This window comes from Oryx dammah, unplaced genomic scaffold, assembly GCF_014754425.2.
Source record: "Oryx dammah isolate SB20612 unplaced genomic scaffold, SCBI_Odam_1.1 HiC_scaffold_10, whole genome shotgun sequence".
NCBI lineage: Eukaryota > Metazoa > Chordata > Mammalia > Artiodactyla > Bovidae > Oryx > Oryx dammah.
In genome coordinates, this window is record NW_024070194.1 from 6550553 (window position 1) to 6568376 (window position 17824).

At 54.9% G+C, this 17824-nt stretch overlaps 1 protein-coding gene and 1 long non-coding RNA gene across 3 annotated transcripts in view; both read left to right on the forward strand.

The window, feature by feature from the left end:
• The window catches only part of PREX1 (phosphatidylinositol-3,4,5-trisphosphate dependent Rac exchange factor 1), a gene marked incomplete at its 5' end in the record, with an annotated part of 105391 nt that extends 99549 nt beyond the window's left edge, over positions 1–5842 (forward strand). Inside the window, 5 exons of the mRNA XM_040248738.1 lie at positions 309–375; positions 1348–1520; positions 1977–2079; positions 2331–2398; positions 4132–5842. Of these exons, the coding sequence (XP_040104672.1) occupies positions 309–375; positions 1348–1520; positions 1977–2079; positions 2331–2398; positions 4132–4174 (454 nt within the window). The remainder of the gene's footprint in view (positions 1–308; positions 376–1347; positions 1521–1976; positions 2080–2330; positions 2399–4131) is intronic.
• Positions 5843–12081: 6239 nt separating this feature from the next.
• On the forward strand, positions 12082–17073 carry LOC120869104. 2 transcript variants are annotated; one of them, XR_005722431.1, is made up of 4 exons: positions 12082–12600; positions 12960–13015; positions 13930–14276; positions 16814–17073. It is a non-coding gene; the product is annotated as an uncharacterized LOC120869104 (long non-coding RNA). The 2 variants fall into 2 exon arrangements; XR_005722430.1 differs by having other exon boundaries at positions 12960–14276.
• The last annotated feature ends 751 nt before the right edge of the window (positions 17074–17824 follow it).

The following is a 17824-nucleotide window of genomic DNA, read 5'->3' on the forward strand; positions in this document are numbered from 1 at the left end:
CAGAGCAGAGTGACGTGCCAAGTGATGGTGGTGTCAGAGGAGAGACACACCAGCACGGGAGAGAGCGTGGGGTGCTGATGCAGATGGGCAGTGGGGCGAGGTGACATTTGAGCACCCTTCCTGCTTCCTCCTGGGCTGTTGGAGGAACAGGTGACTGTGGGCACGGAGAGCTGTGTCAGCCACTCTCCCTGATTCGTTTCGTTGAGTTGTTGGGAGACAGAGGCTGCGGCTGCGGTTGGGCAGGGGCGGGAGAAGGGGATGGGGTGGTGGGTGTGGCGGCCCCAGCCTCACACTTTCTTCTCTTTCAGGGCATTTTACCTGGAACGGTCTAATCTGCCCACGGACGCCAGCGCCACGGCAGTGAAGATAGACCAGGTGCGCCCTCTCTCCCCTCACCTGCCGTGGAATCTGGGCAAGGCCCGGGGGTTTGCCTGGTTGGACAGCGACCAGGGTGACACCCAGCCAGAATGCTGGCTGGGACACTGCCTCTGCAGTCCCTTCTCCAGGATGTCTCCTGGGGTCTCCAGCACCCTCCCCATTCTAGAAATTCCAATTTCTCCCTGACCCGCTTTAGAATTCCTTAGACGACGTGTTCTCCCTGGCACCCACTCCTTGCAGCATCGCTCTGGGGCTGGAGCCCCACGCCGGATATGGCCATGCAGTGTTCTTTTTGTTTGTTTCCTGTTTGTTGCCAGCATTTAAAAGTCAAAAGATTTCCCATAAAACGGAGGCTTCTGGCCTATCCTGAGCAATGGAAAGATCTGGCTGTTCCAGCCACGCTCCTGTGTGTCACACTTGGCCTTTGAGGGGCTGTGCCTACCCTCCCCCACCCCCTGCCCCACCCTGTCCCCTGCATGCTCCAGGCCTTTCTCCCTCTGCCCAGGCACTATGGGGCCTCAATTTTGACTATGGGGTACTATGCGGGCTCCTGGCCTCAGACTGTGAGGCTGGGGTTCCAGGAGAAGGGGTGGGCACGGCCCTTTGGGAGTTTGTAGTCTGCTGGCAGTCTAAAGATGACACAGAAAGCCTTGGCCAGAGTTCTGTGCCTGCACTGGCAATGCCAGACAAGCTGGGGTGGGGGTGGGGGTGGGGTATTGGCTCTTGGCTTCACCTGTGCAGGGGAAGAGAATTAGATGGAAGGGTGAGGCCTGAAACATACTGTGAGTGCCGAATGCCAGCTTGTGGGGCAGCCAGCCGCAGGGGTCGTGGAAGAGTCCTGGCTCTGTCACCCCGGTGACAGAGTGGGGAAGACACCTGCTGTGATGGAACTTGATCGGAGGTGAAGTCTGGGGCGGAAGGCCGGGTCGGGGGCCCTCCTCTGACCGTCCGGGCCTGTGCACCTCGCAGCTGATTCGCCCCATCAACGCCCTGGATGAGCTCTGCCGCCTCATGAAGTCCTTGGTCCACCCCAAGTCTGGTGCCTCCGGGAGTCTGGGCGCCGGCCTCATCCCCATCTCCTCCGAACTCTGCTACCGCCTGGGGGCCTGCCAGATCGCCCTGTGCGGCACAGGCATGCAAAGGTGCGGAGGGGGGCGAGACCGGACCTCTAGGGGGTGGGGCCCAGCGCGGGGGGCGTGGCCGGGAGGGGGCTGGGCGTGCCTCTGGGGGTTGGGGCCCCAAGGTGGGAGACTGGAGGCCTGTTTCGAAACCTGGCTCTTCTGCTCCCTGTTGAGCCCAGACAAGGCCAGGGCCCACTCTCGGCCGCAGTTTGCCCGCTGTGAGATGGGACCTCAGGGGAAGGTGGTCCTGGGAGAGCTGCCGAATTTCCCAGCCCCCTGTCTCTGGTTGGCGTGACCGAGCGGCTGAGGCGCCTGGTTCTGCTGGAGCATCCGTAGAACAGCGGCAGGAATGGGCGCCCGTCTTGGCTGGGGCCGGGCTGGGCCTCTCGCTTCTGTCCCCTGTCCCTGCTGCTCCGATCGGGGTTTCGTCGCCCCAGTCTCACGTGCTGCCCCCCACCCCTTGCCACCCCGCTGCAGGAGCACCCTGAGCCTCTCCCTGGAGCAGGCGGCCATCCTGGCGCGGAGCCACGGGCTGCTGCCCAAGTGCATCATGCAGGCCACAGACATCATGCGGAAGCAGGTACGGTGTCCAGGCCCCAGGGCCCCGTCAGGCTGCAGGGGAGGCGCCCAGGCGGGCGCGTGGTGGGCTCCCAGCCCGGGTGGGATGAGGGGCCGTCTGGGGATGGGGCTGATGACCGTGTCCCCTCTGGAGGGGCTGCAGATCTTAGCTTCTGGGGATCTCCCAGTCACCCCACCCACACTCACACACCTCCTCAAGCGCCCTGCGCTCCACCAAGAGACAGCTGGGCCCTCACTGTTCTCTCTTCCCAGGGCCCCAGGGTGGAGATTTTGGCCAAAAACCTCCGGGTCAAGGACCAGGTGCCCCAGGGCGCCCCGCGGTGAGTGGCTGTCCCCCCCCAACTCCTTCCCTCTGCTCCCTTCCTTGGGGTTGGCCTCACCCCAGACAGACGCCCTGGCATTCAGATGGGCCCTCCCCTCTCATTTATGGGATTCCCTACTTTGGGAAACAACAAATACGACTTAGTCTGTTACCTCCCAGGGCTCCCACTTTGGCTGGGAAAGTGAGGCCGGGCCCAAGTGAAGCGTGGGGCAATGATCTGTGTGCCCCCCAACTTGCTCGCCCACTGCTGCTTCTCTGCTGCCCTCAGAGCGCTCAGCCCACTGCTTCTTCCTGTCCTCATGGCCCCGTCATCCCCGAGTCAGTGTCAGACTTCAGACCTTCTCGTAGCCCCGTGCGCAGACCCCTGTCCTAGGAATAATTCATTTTAGTGCGTCTTCTCTCTCCATCCACACTGTCCTGGTTTGCTATTGACATCTGCCCACACTTTTAAAATAGCTTTTTATTTTGAAATAGTTTGACCACAAGAAGTTAGAAAAATAATACAGAGTTTTCAGGGGTCCTTCATGCAGCAACGCCCACCCCCCTCAGCCAGGAGAATGTCTCATGTAACCACAGGACATTGTCAAGACTAGGAAACGGTGTTGGAGCGATACAAGAACTCATTCAGATCTTAACATGTGTTCCATTAGCTTTTGCCTACGCTCTTGGCACATGTTGCTTTTAAATACTTTTCAAAAATGCATTTCTTTATTTTTTATGTATTTGGCTGTTCCGGGTCTTAGTTGCCGCGTGTGGAATCCTCATCGTGGCAGGATCTTTAGTTGTGGCGTGCGAGATTCTTAGTTGCGCGTTCCTAGTTGCGGTGTGTAGGATCTAGCTCCCCTACTAGGGGCTGAACCTGGCCCCCCTGCATTGGGAGTGTGGAGTCCTAGCCACTGGACCACCAGGGAAGTCCCTTAAATGCTTTTCTATGTCGCTTCCCCTGCTCCAGGCACCATTCTCATCTCCTTACCTATATTGACTTATTTGCTTAAACAACAACTCTGTGAGCAAGGAACTTGTGTTATCTGCCGTGGGCAGTGGGGACAGTGGGGCCCAGAGAGGTTAAGTATCTTGTCCGAGGGCACACAGCTAACACACAGAATCAGAGCTGCCCTTCTGAACCTAGACCATCCCCTTCCTGACCCCCTGCACCTTCCTGCTTCCCTGTCTTGTCTGTGTCTCTGCGGCCACCTCCTGTCTGGTCCCTCTGCTATCCTTCTCACACAGCATATATGCTCTCTCCTGCTTGAAACCTCTGAGTGACTCCTTCTTACTTGAGGTGGGGCTCAGAATCCTCCCAGTGCAGAAAGAAACCCAAGTCAGGGCTGCACGTGCTACAGGGAGAAGCCCCCAAGATATATTAAATGAAAAGCTCCAGGAGAAGAGTGCTGGTTCTCCTTGGCCACCATTAGTGTGGAAAAATGCACAGATACCCACACGTGTAATCACACACCCACATGCGTATCTTGACACACAAATGGGTGCATGTGTTTGTGTCTGTATTTGTAAACCCCTTGCCAATCTGGAGAGAGCAAGACTGCTGAGGGGCGGGGACTGGCCTGCTGGAGGAGAGTGTGGGCGACCTCAATAATTTCTTATTCTGCATCTTCTTACACCTGCTGAGTTTTGCTTTCTGGGCATGATTGCACGTTCACATAAATCACGTGTTGCGACGATAATAGTAACGGGCCGTGGCCGCCCCTCATCCTCTTCACCTCCATCCACCAGGCTCTACCGCCTCTGCCAGCCACCGGTGGACGGAGACCTCTAAATGCCGAGGTGCCTGATGCCCGGCTGCATCCTCTGGAGCTGGGGTTTGCAAGGACACAGGGGGCCATGTGGCCTTCTCCAGAGCTGGCCCGAGGCCTCCACTCCGCCTGCCTCGAGATCTGCCCGGCCTCCTCCATCACGTCACCTCCTGGGAGGATAAACGGTGCCCTGACTCGCGGATGAACTGGCGATTGGCCCTGGGCCGGCACATTCTCTACACTTCTGCTAGAAGCCAGAGGGGGTCCTGGGGACCCACAGAACTGATGGGTGCCTCCAGGGCCTGGGCTCCTGTCTGCAAGTTCCCAGGACACAGGGAAGACGTCAGGGGTGCTGCAGCTGGAGGCCCGTGGCTTAGCCTGCACTTTGGAAACCTCTGGTTTCCTTCTAAGTCCACATTCCAGGTGACCACACGTGTCTCTTCCTCACCTTAGCTTCCAGATCCCCCTTTAACCCTGTACTAACCTCCCAGTGGACTCAGAAAAGCCAGACCTCTGCCACGAAAGACAGAGGGACAGGCACAACACTTACTACCAAGAGGACGGTTGAAAGCCACCCTGGCTTCCTCTCTCAACGCCACTAGAACTGGAGCCATCAGCCCAGGGCACAAGATTTGCCCCAACTTTATTTATATGGCGTGAACTCTCTATGGTTTATTTTGGGATTTTTATTTTGTCGTTGGTTATGATGAGATTCCCGCTTCCCCCCCCCCTCCCGCCCCCCCCCCCCACGCCGCCCCCCAGGTTGTGTGAGTATATATTTGCGTTTTAAATTTCAAAGAAAGCTATATTGTCTAACAGGGGACCAACATAAAGTAGTATTGACAACTTTTCCCAGTTCTACTAAAAGAAAAAAAAAACTAAATTATTGAAAATTCAAGAAATGTCAGTATTTCATCTTTTTAAGTATTAGGGTTTTAAGATATTGCTTACAGGTATCGACTAGGGTTCCTTTCCCCACTCACCTTCAGTTCTCTAGCCGTTAGCCTGTATTAGGGTGAATGACTTTGTTCCTTGAATGGCTCCAAGGGTTTCAGAGGTGGCTGGGCCAGGCCTCGGGGCTGGAGGGAGTTGAACCATCCACTGAAGAGGTGGTCCCACACCAGTGTCTGTCCTCTGTGGTAGAGGGGCTGCTGGGATACCCTGAGTGGTGGCTTCTGTAATTTATTTTTTAATGTTAATCCAGAGAGCAGCAGGGCATTTGGGACTTCTCAGCCAGCCAGAGAGACCGGAAGCTACCCTGACCATGTGGGCACAGGAACCTACACAGGATCTACCCCCTGTCCAGCCCCCTTCCTCACCCTCCCCACCCCTGGAGTTTGTCCCCTCCAGCTCCTGTCACCAGCAGAGACCTGTCTTTCCAGCCTTGGCTGATGGGTGAGATCAGGTGTAGTTTTCCCTCTGCCCTGCAGGCTTGAAGCCGCATCAACACCTTGGCTCCCTGCATCCCCAGGAGTCGCCTTCCCTCTCTTGCCACCCTGCATCAGATTGCAAGAGGTGAGCTTGTCGCTGGACAGAGGTAGCCTGATACAAATAAGGACCCCCATGGCAGAAAGGGAGAGTGTTCCCTGCGGACAAGGGCGTTGTGCACTGGTTTACTTTACAATGTACAGATCTCATTCAATTCCTGATAGATTTTTTTATTATTATTAAAAGTTGGTTTATAATACAAAGACCCTGATTTGTGGTGGGCTCCTTCAGGGCTGACCCTGGTGGCATTGGGGGTGGTTGGGCCTGCACGTGTCATAGGCGGAGTAAGCAACCGCCGTGAAGATGGCGCGGAGGACGGTTCCATCCGTACCGTGAGTTACCACACTAACCTCAGTTTCCTCCTCTAAAATGAGAGCAGTATGTATATATTCCCTGCAGGGGAGTGGTGAGGACTACCTGAGATCGCGGGGGCGGGTCTGCATCTCAGATGCGCCAAGAAAATCACTGTCTTTATATATGTGTATTTCGCCTTTGTTTTGGATTCTGAATACCCATTTCAGTGTGATGGTGGAAAAATGGGACTATTTCTCCAGGCATTCCCTTGCCTCCTGCTGGTGTCATGCCAGGACTCCCTGTCTCATGTGTGCCCGAGGATCAGGGTGGTCTGAGGGATGGACCATCCGTCACCCCAACCTGCAAGGTCCAGTGGGTCTGGAATCCCACGGGAGCGGAGCTCCAAGTGCTCAACACGTGGTTGGCTGGTTCCTGGCCAATCAGAATTCACACTGGCCACACACGGGCCAATCAGAACAGAGCCATGCAGATATGGTACCGCACACTGGTTACTGTGGTCTAGGTCCCAAGGCTGTCCGCAGGTTCTCACCGGGCAAGGCCCTGAGCCATCTTTATGAAGCTGCCTGGGTCTGTCTGCCCAGGCAGAGAAATCTAATCCTCAGGCCTAAATTGTCTGCCCCTATGCCTTTCTCCGTCTCCCTCCCTCCTCCCTACCTTGTTCCTCCCCATCCCTCTATCTTCCCTCCTTTCCCACACTTTGGAAAACACTGATCTCTATGAAAGGCTTCTTTGAGGATGCCTTCCTCTTGAAACCCTCACTCGCATGGGCGTGCTTGGGCCTTCCCTGAGTCCTGCCATTTTGGACCAGAGCCCCTTCTCTTTTCATCTCCTTTCCTTCCAAACTAGCTCTCAGAGCTTATTCTCTCCAGACCCAGGCTCTGGGTGTCTCCGGGAAAGAGAGCCTCATGTCTTTCAATTACAGGTTTCGAAAGACTCAATAACGTAATAGAGGAGGGTAAATCCTGGTGGGATTTGGGGCACAGTGATGGACTGATCACTTGAATTATCTGAAGCCTGTATTTGGATCCTGGGAAAATCACTCTAAGGGGAGAGCCATCACCTCGATATATATTTGGGCTCAACAGGGAGGATTTGCTGCCTTCCTCCAGGCAGACACAGGAAGCAGAAGTGTCTCCCTGTTCTGCACCCAGAGGGCCTGCAGCGAGATGAGTGAGTTCTCCTGCAGTGATGGACATGGGCAGTTTTGATTTGGAACTGAGAATTAAGGTCTCTTCAGCCTTGAACAAGTCACATCCCTTCTCAGACAACAGAGCTGCACTAGCGAATGGGTGGAAGCCTGGGGCTGTCTCTTGCTCTGGAAGGCCTTTCTCTGTACAAAGTGGAGCACGAAGGCCTGCTTACAGAGAAGGGGTGTTTTGCAAATGACCAGACGTCTTGAACTGGCGGTGAGCAAGCTGAAACTTGGAAACTGATGTGGTTTTGTTTTTGTTTTCCTGATATTTTGAATTAGACACTCAAGAACCAGCAGCTTTCACTTCCAAATCCTGAATCTGGGTTTCTTTTGAAAATTCAGATGCTCTGGTCCCAGTGGCCCTTGTGGGACCATGTGTCCTGCCTGGTCACATGTCACCCGAAGCTGAGGCGTGGCCACTGCCTTTGGACAAAGTCAGTTTTCCATCTCCCACCTGGCCTAGCACACTCCTTTACCTGATTGCTTGTCTCTGGGATGGCCCTGCCTGGGCGAGCTTGGCCAGCGCTGGCCTCCTGAATCTCCACATCTCCGGCTCTGGAGTTGCCATGGCGATGTTGGCTGAGGGAGGAACTGGTGACCAGGAGTGGCTGTGCTGACCAATGGAGCATTGAGAGATGGGCGAGTCCCTGCGGCTGGTGAGTCTCTCGACCCCCCGTTCTCTGCTCCCCCGCTTCTCAGTTTATCCACCTGTCAAACGGCGCTGACTCGGATTTGGTCCCTTGGCGTGAGCTGTGCTGGGGGCCAATCGGAAAGCCAAAGGCGGTATGGAGTGTGTTGGCCACTTTGTGATTTTATCTAAATGTAACTGCTTCTCTGTTTACCATTCTCTGCCATCAGTGAAGCCCCGAGAGCAGGAGTCACATCCATGCCGTCGGCTCTGGCCCAGGTCTGGCCCAGTGCTGGGTATCAGTGAACCACTAATAACAACAAAGAAAGAAGGCTCATCACTGTCAGAGCCAGCAACCCATATCCTAGGTGCGTGTGGCCAAAGCACATGCCTCTGACCACAGGCTCGGCACCTGGCCTTGTTCTTGGACTGGGCTGGATTGTTGAGGACGGGGAGGGCCTGGGCTAAGACCTTTGAGGTCAGACATCTTCAGACATCTGTACCTGGCAGGCTGCTGTACTTGCTGAGTGATCATCTCTTAACAAGTCACCATCTCTCTTGGAGCTTCAGTTTCCTTCTCTAAGAAATGGAGATATTTGCATCCAAATCTAACTTCCGGGGGATAGACGTGGTACCCCCATCCGTCCAGCAGATGGCGCCAGGGACCGTGTCCTGTCCAGAACCCCCAGGGCTTGAGTGTTGCCAGCTCCTGACTGCCTGCCTTCCCACCCAAACGCTTGTTCTGGGGGCACACCTTTGGGACGGAGGCAGCAGTGGCTGAGACTGTCTGCAATATGGGTCCTGTCCTCTGCCCGTCTGGTCTGGGCTTGGCCTGACTTGGTGTGGATATTTTCTCTTTTTCTTGGTCAAACCTTCCCCGCCCCCCCTTTATTTCTGTCTTTTTCTTGATTATTTTGGTCTCTTTCTCATCGGTTTTCTTTCCTTCCTAGCTTTTTGTTTTTCTTTGTCCCATAACACATGTCTGTGAGCTAGACTGTTTATTTTTATATTCTTTTCTCTTCTGTTTTTCCTCCTCTCCCGTCTTTCTTCCCTTGCAATTGGATGTGTGAGAAGGAAGTAAACTGTAAAACTGATGTTCCTGAGGGCTGTGATCAGGAACCTGAAATGGTTAATAGTAATGTGCCCTCCTCCAGGGCGGGGAGCCCTGACCTGCGTGGAATCGCTGACCAGCAGGTGGCGCTGTGGACCAGGTCGTCCTGGCCAAACCTCTGAGGACAACTAACTGCAAGCGCTTCTCCTTTCAAGTGTTCAGGGTTTTGGAACTTTGAGGAGAGGTGAATCAGAAAGGCTCGCTGAAAGCTGCCCCTCTCTGGGGACTAGTAACACCACCTAGAGGACTGGGAGTGGACAGGAGCGGGCAGCAGGGCCCGAGTTGGGATCCCCTGGTGTGCTGTGTGACCTTGGGCAGAGCCCTGTCCTCTGTGCCTCAGTTCTGTTACCTATATTTGAGAGAACTCAATTCCTCAGAAAGGACTTCTGCTCTTCTAGTCAGCCTCTCCTAGACTTCTCTGAAGGACCAATAGCAACGTTCAGAATATCTCACGTGTTGATCTCTCAGCGCCTATTGGTCAGTTTGCCTAAAGGTGTCGTCTCCTATAATTCGCATACCAGCCCTTTAAGATAGGTACTACTGAGGCCTGACTTTACAGAGGACAGGATGGACTCAGATAGTTAAGTGACCTGCCTACGGTCACACAGCTCGGAAATACTGCTGAATCCAGGGCAGTGGTAGCAATGTCATACGTTTAGCGAGTGGGAAATACAGCCGTCGCTGGATTTCATAGACTCTCTGCCCAGGTGCACCATGGGAGAATCTGGTAGGACCTGGCAGAAATGGGGTCAGGGGAGTGAAAGGTTGAAGAGGTCTTACTAAGGAAAGGATGGTTGTCGTGAGTAAGTAGAAGGTGCTTGGCTGCCTTCCTGCTGTGGGGGGGCTGCCCCCCTGCTGTGGGGGGGCTGCCCCAGGGACTTTGCACGTGTGATTCCCCTAGGCGGCCTCATGCTTTGCCCCCTCATGTCACCACACCCTCCATTCTTTCCTCTCACGCTCTCCCTTCACCCTTTTACTTTTTCTCACCTGGCTGAAACCTGCCGTGTGTCTATTTGTTCATTTTCTGTCTCCTGCTCTTCAAGGGCAGGGATTCTTGTCCGTCTCATCTAGTAGGGACCCCAGGGCATTGGAGTGTGGTGGGAAGGGCCTTCTAATGACAAAGCAGCCTCCCGAGTCTCTGATGGTCTTCCTCTCTGGACAGAAAGCTCCAAGAGGAGGCATGACTTCAGTGCTGGCCCTGGATGTCCCCCACCACGTGTCCCAAAGGCTGGGCCTGTCGCCAAGGCGGAGGGAGAGGAGACCCACCTGAGGCCTGGCAGATTGGGAACGGCTGCAGACCCTGGCAGCAGCCCTGCCTCGAGCACCTACTGTGCGCCATGGTGCTGGGCTAATAGTACAGGCCTGGTGCACAGCACCGTGGCACCTGCTCAAGCCGTACGTGTTGGCTTGACTGGAATGAATCCGTGTATGAGTGGCTGAGACTGGGAGGACGGCTCAGCCCCGTTGGACAAGAATTCTGATCACTAACTTCATCAGTTCCCACGGTGCCCGGGATTCTTAATCTGATTTTGCAGATGAGAAAACAGAGGCCAAGAGCTTGACGTGCCCAGCTTGAGTTCATGTAGCCTTAAGGTTCGAACCCGGAGGGACTGACTCTAGTGCCCCAACTCCTCCAATACCACCAAGGCCTCCTGGGGGAGCTGAACAGCCAGCAGGGGTCTCTGACCTCTCCAGTCTCCCCCCGCCTCCCGCCCCCAGCCTCACTGGACTGACGGTCAGCCGCCAGGGCCTCCTTTCTCTTCCTCAAGCTCCCTGGTCTCGTTCCTTGATCCCACCACAGGAACTTTGCACTTGCTACTTTCTCTGCCTGGAACCCTCTTCCCACCTGACTCTTCCATAGCTGCTTCCTTTCCACTATTCAGGTCTCAATTGAAACCACCTCCTCTGAGAAGCCTTCCTGATTGAGTAAAAATAGCATCGCTTATGGACTCCCTAACACAGCATGCTGTTTTCCTCTGCTGTGGTACAGATCCCACTCTTTATTTCATTGACTTCTGGGTATTTTTAAACTCATGTATTATCTGTCTGCTTGCCTGGTGGCTCAGCGGTAAAGGATCTACCTGCCAATGCAGGAGACCTGGGTTCGATCCCTGGGTCAGGAAGATCTCCCAGAGAAGGGAATGACGACCCACTCCAATATTCTTGTCTGGGAAATCCCATGGACAGAGGAGCCTGGCGGGCTACAGTCCATGGGGTTGTAAAGAGTCAGACATGACTTAGCAACTAAACAACAACTGCAACAATATGAAACTGTCTGTCTATGCCAATTAGATTGCAAGTTCTAGGAGGGCAGGGGCCGGGCTTGCCTTACTCACAGCTGTATTGCAGCTTCTAGCATAGCAGCTGGCACATATTAGGAGCTCTGCCAATCCTTACTGACTTTGGCAGAATCAGCGAATGAAGGAGGATTCCAGTTAATATACATCCCCCAGCCTCCCATGAGAGGTGCTGATGCTAGTTTCATCCTCCGGTTTGGAGCGCCCACAGTTGCGTCTTTCTGCTGCCTGTGAGTTTGAGGCCCGACCAGCCCCCCTTGCTGCCCTCTGCTCTTCCCCTCACTGGGGATTGGCAGCTGTGCTCTCACCCTCACTGGGGCCTCAGGCCCCTTGCAGGAAACCGGGATGGAGCTGAGTGTTCCCACAGGAATATTCTTCCATCAGGCTGGGTCTGAGTCACTGAGTGCTGGGTCTGGTTTGGCATAACAGATGATGCAAAGCCAGCTTGTGCTGAGGACACCCACCAGAATGTTCCCCCCCAGCGCTCTGGCACACAAGAGGTGTGCAGAAACCCATACAACCAGGCCTCATTTTCCTGAGCATTGCTTTATTGCACTTCACAGATACTGTTATTTTTTTTCACAAATGGAAGGTCTATGGCAACCCTACATTGCCAGATGATGGTTAGCACTCTTTAGCAATAGAGCATTTTTCAATTAAAGCACGTGCATTTTTTTTTAAAGACATAATCCTATTGCCCACTTAGTAGACCAAAGTATAGTGTAAATGCCCTGCAGTGCAGGAGACCTGGGTTCGATCCCTGGGTCGGGAAGATCCCTTGGAGGAGGGCATGGCAACCCACTCCAGTATTCTTACCTGGAGAATCCCATGGACAGAGGATCGTGCCAGGCGACAGTCCATGGGGTCACATAGAATCAGATAAAACTGAGCGACTAAGCACAGCACAGCATAGTGTAAATACAACTGTTATATACACTGGGAAACCAAAATGTCACGTGACTCACATCATTGTGATGGTCTGGAACCCAACCCACAATATCTCCAAGGTCTGCCTGTATGTGACTCTGTGTTTGGTTCAGCAACTCATTTGGGCTCATCTCTTATCCTCACTAGTATCATTAAAAAAATATTTATTGAGGGCCTACTGAGTGCCAGGCCCTGTTCTAGGCCCACCGTCCCACCAGTGAAAAGTTCGTGGAGTTCATTTCTACTGGAAGGACACAGACAAAAAAGCCAATGGACACATGGGTGTGTAGTATGTCAGATGGCATAAAGGCCAGTAAGATAAATCATGCAGGAGGGAGGGGAGGGACAGATGTGGGAGCTAATTTAATAAATGCCCAGGGAAGACCTTGCTGGTGTGGACCTTTGAATAGAGATGTGAGGAGCAGAGATAGCTGGTTCCAGGCAGAAGAAACGGCAGGTGTAAAGGTCCAGTGGTGGGAACTCTCCTCCTGGTGAGTTGCGGGAGGAGTGAGAAGGCCACTGGGCAGGGAGGCAGGTGGGGAGGATGTTGACCCCAGAGTGGGCAGGGACCAGGGCACGTAGCGGGCCGGTGGCTTTGGGGATTACAGCTAGGACCAGGAGAGCACTGGAGGGCTTTGGGCAAAGGCAGGCAGTTTTCTCACATGGAAAGAGCCATCACAGCCCCCTGTGTTCCAGGCCTGCTTTCAAAAGTGAATCCAGAGCACTCTCCGGAACGGAAGTGGGATTCTAACATTTTGTTTCTACAATATGCTGTGCTTTTCCTATTGTGTTTCATGAAATTTGTAGCATTATGGTGACATATAATTATTTTTCTGTCTATTCTCTGCAGCCGCCTCGCTGATGAACTCCTAGGCAGGGGAGTTCATGGGCTTTCCTGGAGACAAGGTACTGACTCATGGGGGAACGGCAGGCACTCAGGCTCGTGGTGGAGGTTGGGAAGGGAAACCCTCTTGGAGTCCTGAGGTTACAATCGTGTGATACCAGCAGGCTGGGAAAGACGTGGATCTCCTCCTTAGAGGTAAAGAAATTAGTAAGAGACGCCATTCTGAACACTTGATATACGTCGCTCACATCTTCCCAGCATCTCCCTTGGCCTTTACCCCGTTCTAAGGGCCGTAACTCATGCACCTGGATCTCAGGCTGCTGAGATTGCAGCCCATACTGGGGCCACCTCCCCACTGCCCTCCCTCCTGCAGTCTGTCTGTGGGGGCCCCATGCTCAGCTCAGGGGGTGAATTAAGGAGTCAGGGCTGTCTTCCGGGCTGTGTGACCTATGCAGTTCCGTAGGGATCTGTGCTCAGAAGAGCTCGTGATTAGCTTAAGGCTCTGCTGTCACAGCCTTCAAATTCGTAATAATTTTAAATAAAGGGCTCTACATTTTTTTCTGCAGTGTGCCCTACAGATTATGAAGGTGGTTTTGCCACCTTGCCATCATACTAGCCAACCTTAGGATCCAGCCCCTTTGCTTTGATTGGTGGATGTTAACTCACGTCTGACCAATGAGATGCAAGCGTTGTGCTCTGGGGCCTTCTGGGAAAACCTTTTCTCCCTGGAGAGAGACGGCGTCCTGCAGAGTGTTTATTTTCTCTCTGTGGCCCTTGCCTTCCTTTGAATTTTGAGCACTTGGATACCCCTGTCCACACCTCCTGCTACTACCCTGATCCAGATAATTCGTTTACCGCAAACGTCCCGGGCTTCTCACTAGTCTCGCAGCTCCCACGCTCCCCCTACCACCCCTCCCCACAACTGTAGTCAGAGAAATCCTATCAGATCCGTCAGGTCCTGTCCCTCCTCTCTCAGACCCTCCAGGAACTTCCCACTCCTCTCTGAGTGAAAGCCCAAGACCCCATACCCCCTGCAAGGCCGCTGTAGATCCCTGCCCTGCCTGTCTCTCCATCTTCACTCTGCCCCTGCCGCTCTGGCCTCAGTGGTCCTCAGGGAGGAATGAGATGTTTGCACGAGCTGGGCCTTTGCAGAGCTCTTCCCCGGGAATCCCCATGGCTCCCGCCCCTGCTCATTCGGGTCCCCTTCACGAGTCAGGCCGAGCCGAGCCGAGCCGAACAGGAAGCCTGAGCTGGGACCCCGATGACTCAGCGGAGCCCCTGCCAGCCATGGCCCTCTTGCTCCAGGATTCTCCTTGACTGGAGGTAAGAAAGTGCCGGGAGTCGGCACCTTCACCAGTTTCATCTCCTGTTATTGCAGCAGCTCGATTCCTCGCACAGGGACAGTGGTTAGGATTTGAGTGCTGGGTCGCAGCTGGGGTGTGGTCCAGGGGCAGTAATGGGCTGTAATGGGCAGGGGAGGTTGGAGGCTCCTCTCCCTGAGTCTCTGTCACAGCCTTCGGCCCTTGTCTCTTCCCACCCAGAAGTCCCGAGGGGCTCTGGCGAAGGGTCCGGTCCCACAAGTCCATCCCCTCCTGGGAAGGCTTCAGCCAGCCTCTGCCCAGCACACAGGAGGGCACTGCCCTGCGTCCTCCCTGCTGTTTCCTTCCAGCACTTTCCAGGCCCAGGTTCCCAGTGCAGAGCCACCCTGGGATCCCTCCTGGGGTCCATCCCTGCTGCCTTGGCTTCAGCCTCCAGATCTTTCCAGATCCTTTAGCTGTGTCCACTCTCTCTGTCAAAGCCTCCTGTCCCCTGCCCCCTCTTCTGGCCCTGCTGAGGGCCCCGGGTAACGGGGAGCTGCTGCTGCTTAGTCGCTTCAGCCGTGTCCGACTCCTAGCGACCCCATAGATGGCAGCCCACCAGGCTCCCCTGTCCCTGGGATCCTCCAGGCAAGAACACTGGAGTGGGTTGCCATTTCCTCCTCCAGGGCATGAAAGTGAAAAGTGAAAGTGAAGTTGCTCAGTTGTGTCCGACTCCTAGCGACCCCATGGGCTGCAGCCTACCAGGCTCCTCCGTCCATGGGATTTTCCAGGCAAGAGTACTGGAGTGGGGGTGCCATTGCCTTCTCCCAGCTGCCCCCAGTCAACTCTGTGCTTCCCAGAGCCCCCCGGGACTGTGGGGGTGACACATGATGGGCAGGGGGTGGGCTGTCCTGGGGACAGGACCCCGCAGACATACCATGGGGAGGATGGCCAGCCCTGAGGGGGCCGCACAGGCTGGCCGCTCTCCTTCCTGGCTTTTGGCCCAAGCAGCTCTGAGGAAAAGAGCGCGGGGCGACCCTGGTGGGTGGGACTTGTTTCCGCTCTAGGGGACGATGGAGCTGCAGGCTGCAGGGCACCAGCCGGTCCAGAGGTGGGGGTGGGGGGCTCGGGTGCGGGTGGCAGGGCTGCCCCTCTATCTTTCCCGGACCCGCTGGGAGGGAACTGGCGGGGGTCCTGGTGCTGTCGCCTGGAGGCCCCGTGGGAGGGGCTGCCAAGTCTGTGTCCTGTCCGTGGCCAAGCCAGACCAGGGTCCTGTGTGCAGAGCCTCAGCTGTGCAAAGGGGCGGGACCACCCTGCCTGCTTCCCCTATGAACCCCTCCTCTGTTCCACGGGTCTGACTCAAGGGCAGCATCCAGAGTGTCTGACCCTGCCTGGTGGGCACGAAGGAAATCTAACCTCTCTCTTCCCAGTTAACAGAGGAGTGGGATCCCTGTGCCTGTCTGAGATGAAACAGTCGACGTGATGTTCCGAATTAACTGAACACCTAACAGGTGCTGGGCTTGGTTCCCACGTGCATGCCACCTCCTTGACTCTTCCCAGCAGATCCGTGAGGGGCGCTGTGATTGCCATCCTCCTGCCGTGGAGATGAGAGGGGGTGCTGGAGGGTTCCCTCAGGGTCGTGGGGCTCTGGCACACCAGGGGTGAGGTTTGGGCACACGGCATCCTCACCCCCAGGCCTGCCTGCAGCTGGCGGAATGAGAGACGCTGCCCCTGAGAGTGGGATCTGTCAGAGAGGGGAGCCTCAGGGTGATTCCCTCCTGGGGGGCTCCTGCTATATGAAAAATGAAGAAATGGCAAAACAGGGTTTTGAAAACCATGGGCTGGCTGAAATGTTGACATGAACAAATGAATAGCCACTTATACTATTCACAAGCATGCTGAGACATGAGGACCAGGACAGACAGACAAGTGAAGACGTAGGTGATTCAGCGCTTGAACTTAGTGGCCTGACTTCCTGGGTTCAAATTCTGGGCAAGTGACGGTTTCTGTGCCTCAGTCTCCCCATCTGTACCATGGGCTCACGGCCACGTGCTCCTCCTGGGGCTGGTGTGGGTCTTGGCTCACGAGCACAGGTAAAGCCTGTGATCAGCACCGGGTCACAGAACTGCCCAGGAAGCTGCGATGGCTATTTGGAAGCATAGCCCACAGTTTCTTTGACTCAAGACACAGCCTTATTTGAGGCAAGTCCAAGAGTCTAAGATTCAGGCCTTTTGTGGAGGCGAAGCCCGGGCCTGGGATAGGCTGGGGCCCTGGGGACTGGGGACGAAATGTGTTCATTTATTTTACAAAGAGGTGAGTTTATCTGCATTTTCCACCTGAATGCTCCAGGGAAACATTTGTGAGGATGCTGCTCCCAAAATAACCCGTGATTTCATTTGAGGAGCTAATTAGGCGGAATCAATGAGGTTTATTCAAAGGAGGGGTCCATTCCAGACCAAGAGGCATGGAGATTAGAGGAGGAAGACTGCTTGGCTGAATGCAAAGTGGGTGAAGGGTTGTGTGGCCACACAGCCTCTACCCATGGGCATCATCTTCCTCCAGCCTCCAGGAACTGAGGACGCAAGCTTGTGCTGCTCAGACACTAGCACTTCCGGTGGACACCCTCCTCCAGTGGCAGAGAGTGTAAAACACTCCGCCCCTGGGTATCTGCACCCCACAGCCTGCCCCAGCCCTCAGGTCCCCTCCAGAGACCCAGGGTGACGTCAGCAGGAACCGGAAATGAGTCAGAGGGGCCTTGGTTCAGATTCCACCTCTGCCACTTACTGGCTCTGTGGTCCTGGGTATATGCATGACCACTCTGAGCCTCAGTTTTCTCATCTATAAAGTGGGACTAAATAAAAGCATTTCCCTCCCAGGGCTAGTATGAGGCCTGAAGAAGTTCTGTTCAAGTGTGTATGTAACGAGTCCCTGCCACATCGTCCCTGCTCAGGGGATGTGGCTCTTACTGTTATTTCCTCCTTTGTAAAGTGGAGAAGAATAATTATCACACAGATATTTGTCATACACGTTATTATATACATCGTACAACTGAGCACAGTGCCTGGGCCATGGAGGAGCTCAGCAAATGGGGACGGTTCTCCCCTTGGGTTCTGGATCTGTCTGAACACTTGATACACAGTCAGGTGGGCTGGGTTATGCTGCCTAACAAGCAGTCTCCTGAGCTAAGAGGCCTGAACCATCAAGGCTGATTTCTTGCTCAGATGCAGGTCCCCAGAGGGCAGCTGGGAGCTGGGAGCTGGGAGCTGGGCTCAGTCTCCTCCTCGTGACCCTGGGTGAAGGGGTCTGCCCTCTCTGATGTCACCACAGACCTGGCAGAAAGAAGAAGAGCTTGGGGACGGGTCTTGCCCTGGCTGTTAATTTCCCCAGCCTGTGGGTGACCTGATCACTGTGCTCACCGATTGGCCAGGAGGAGTCACGTGGCCACCGCCACAGGGGACCAGAAGTGCAGCCCTGTGTGTGCCCGGGGACGGTGCCGTTGACTTCCAGAGATTCCTTGGGAACCAGAACTTGGTAACCGCCTCCAAGAGCATGACCTGCGGTAGACTATCCTGC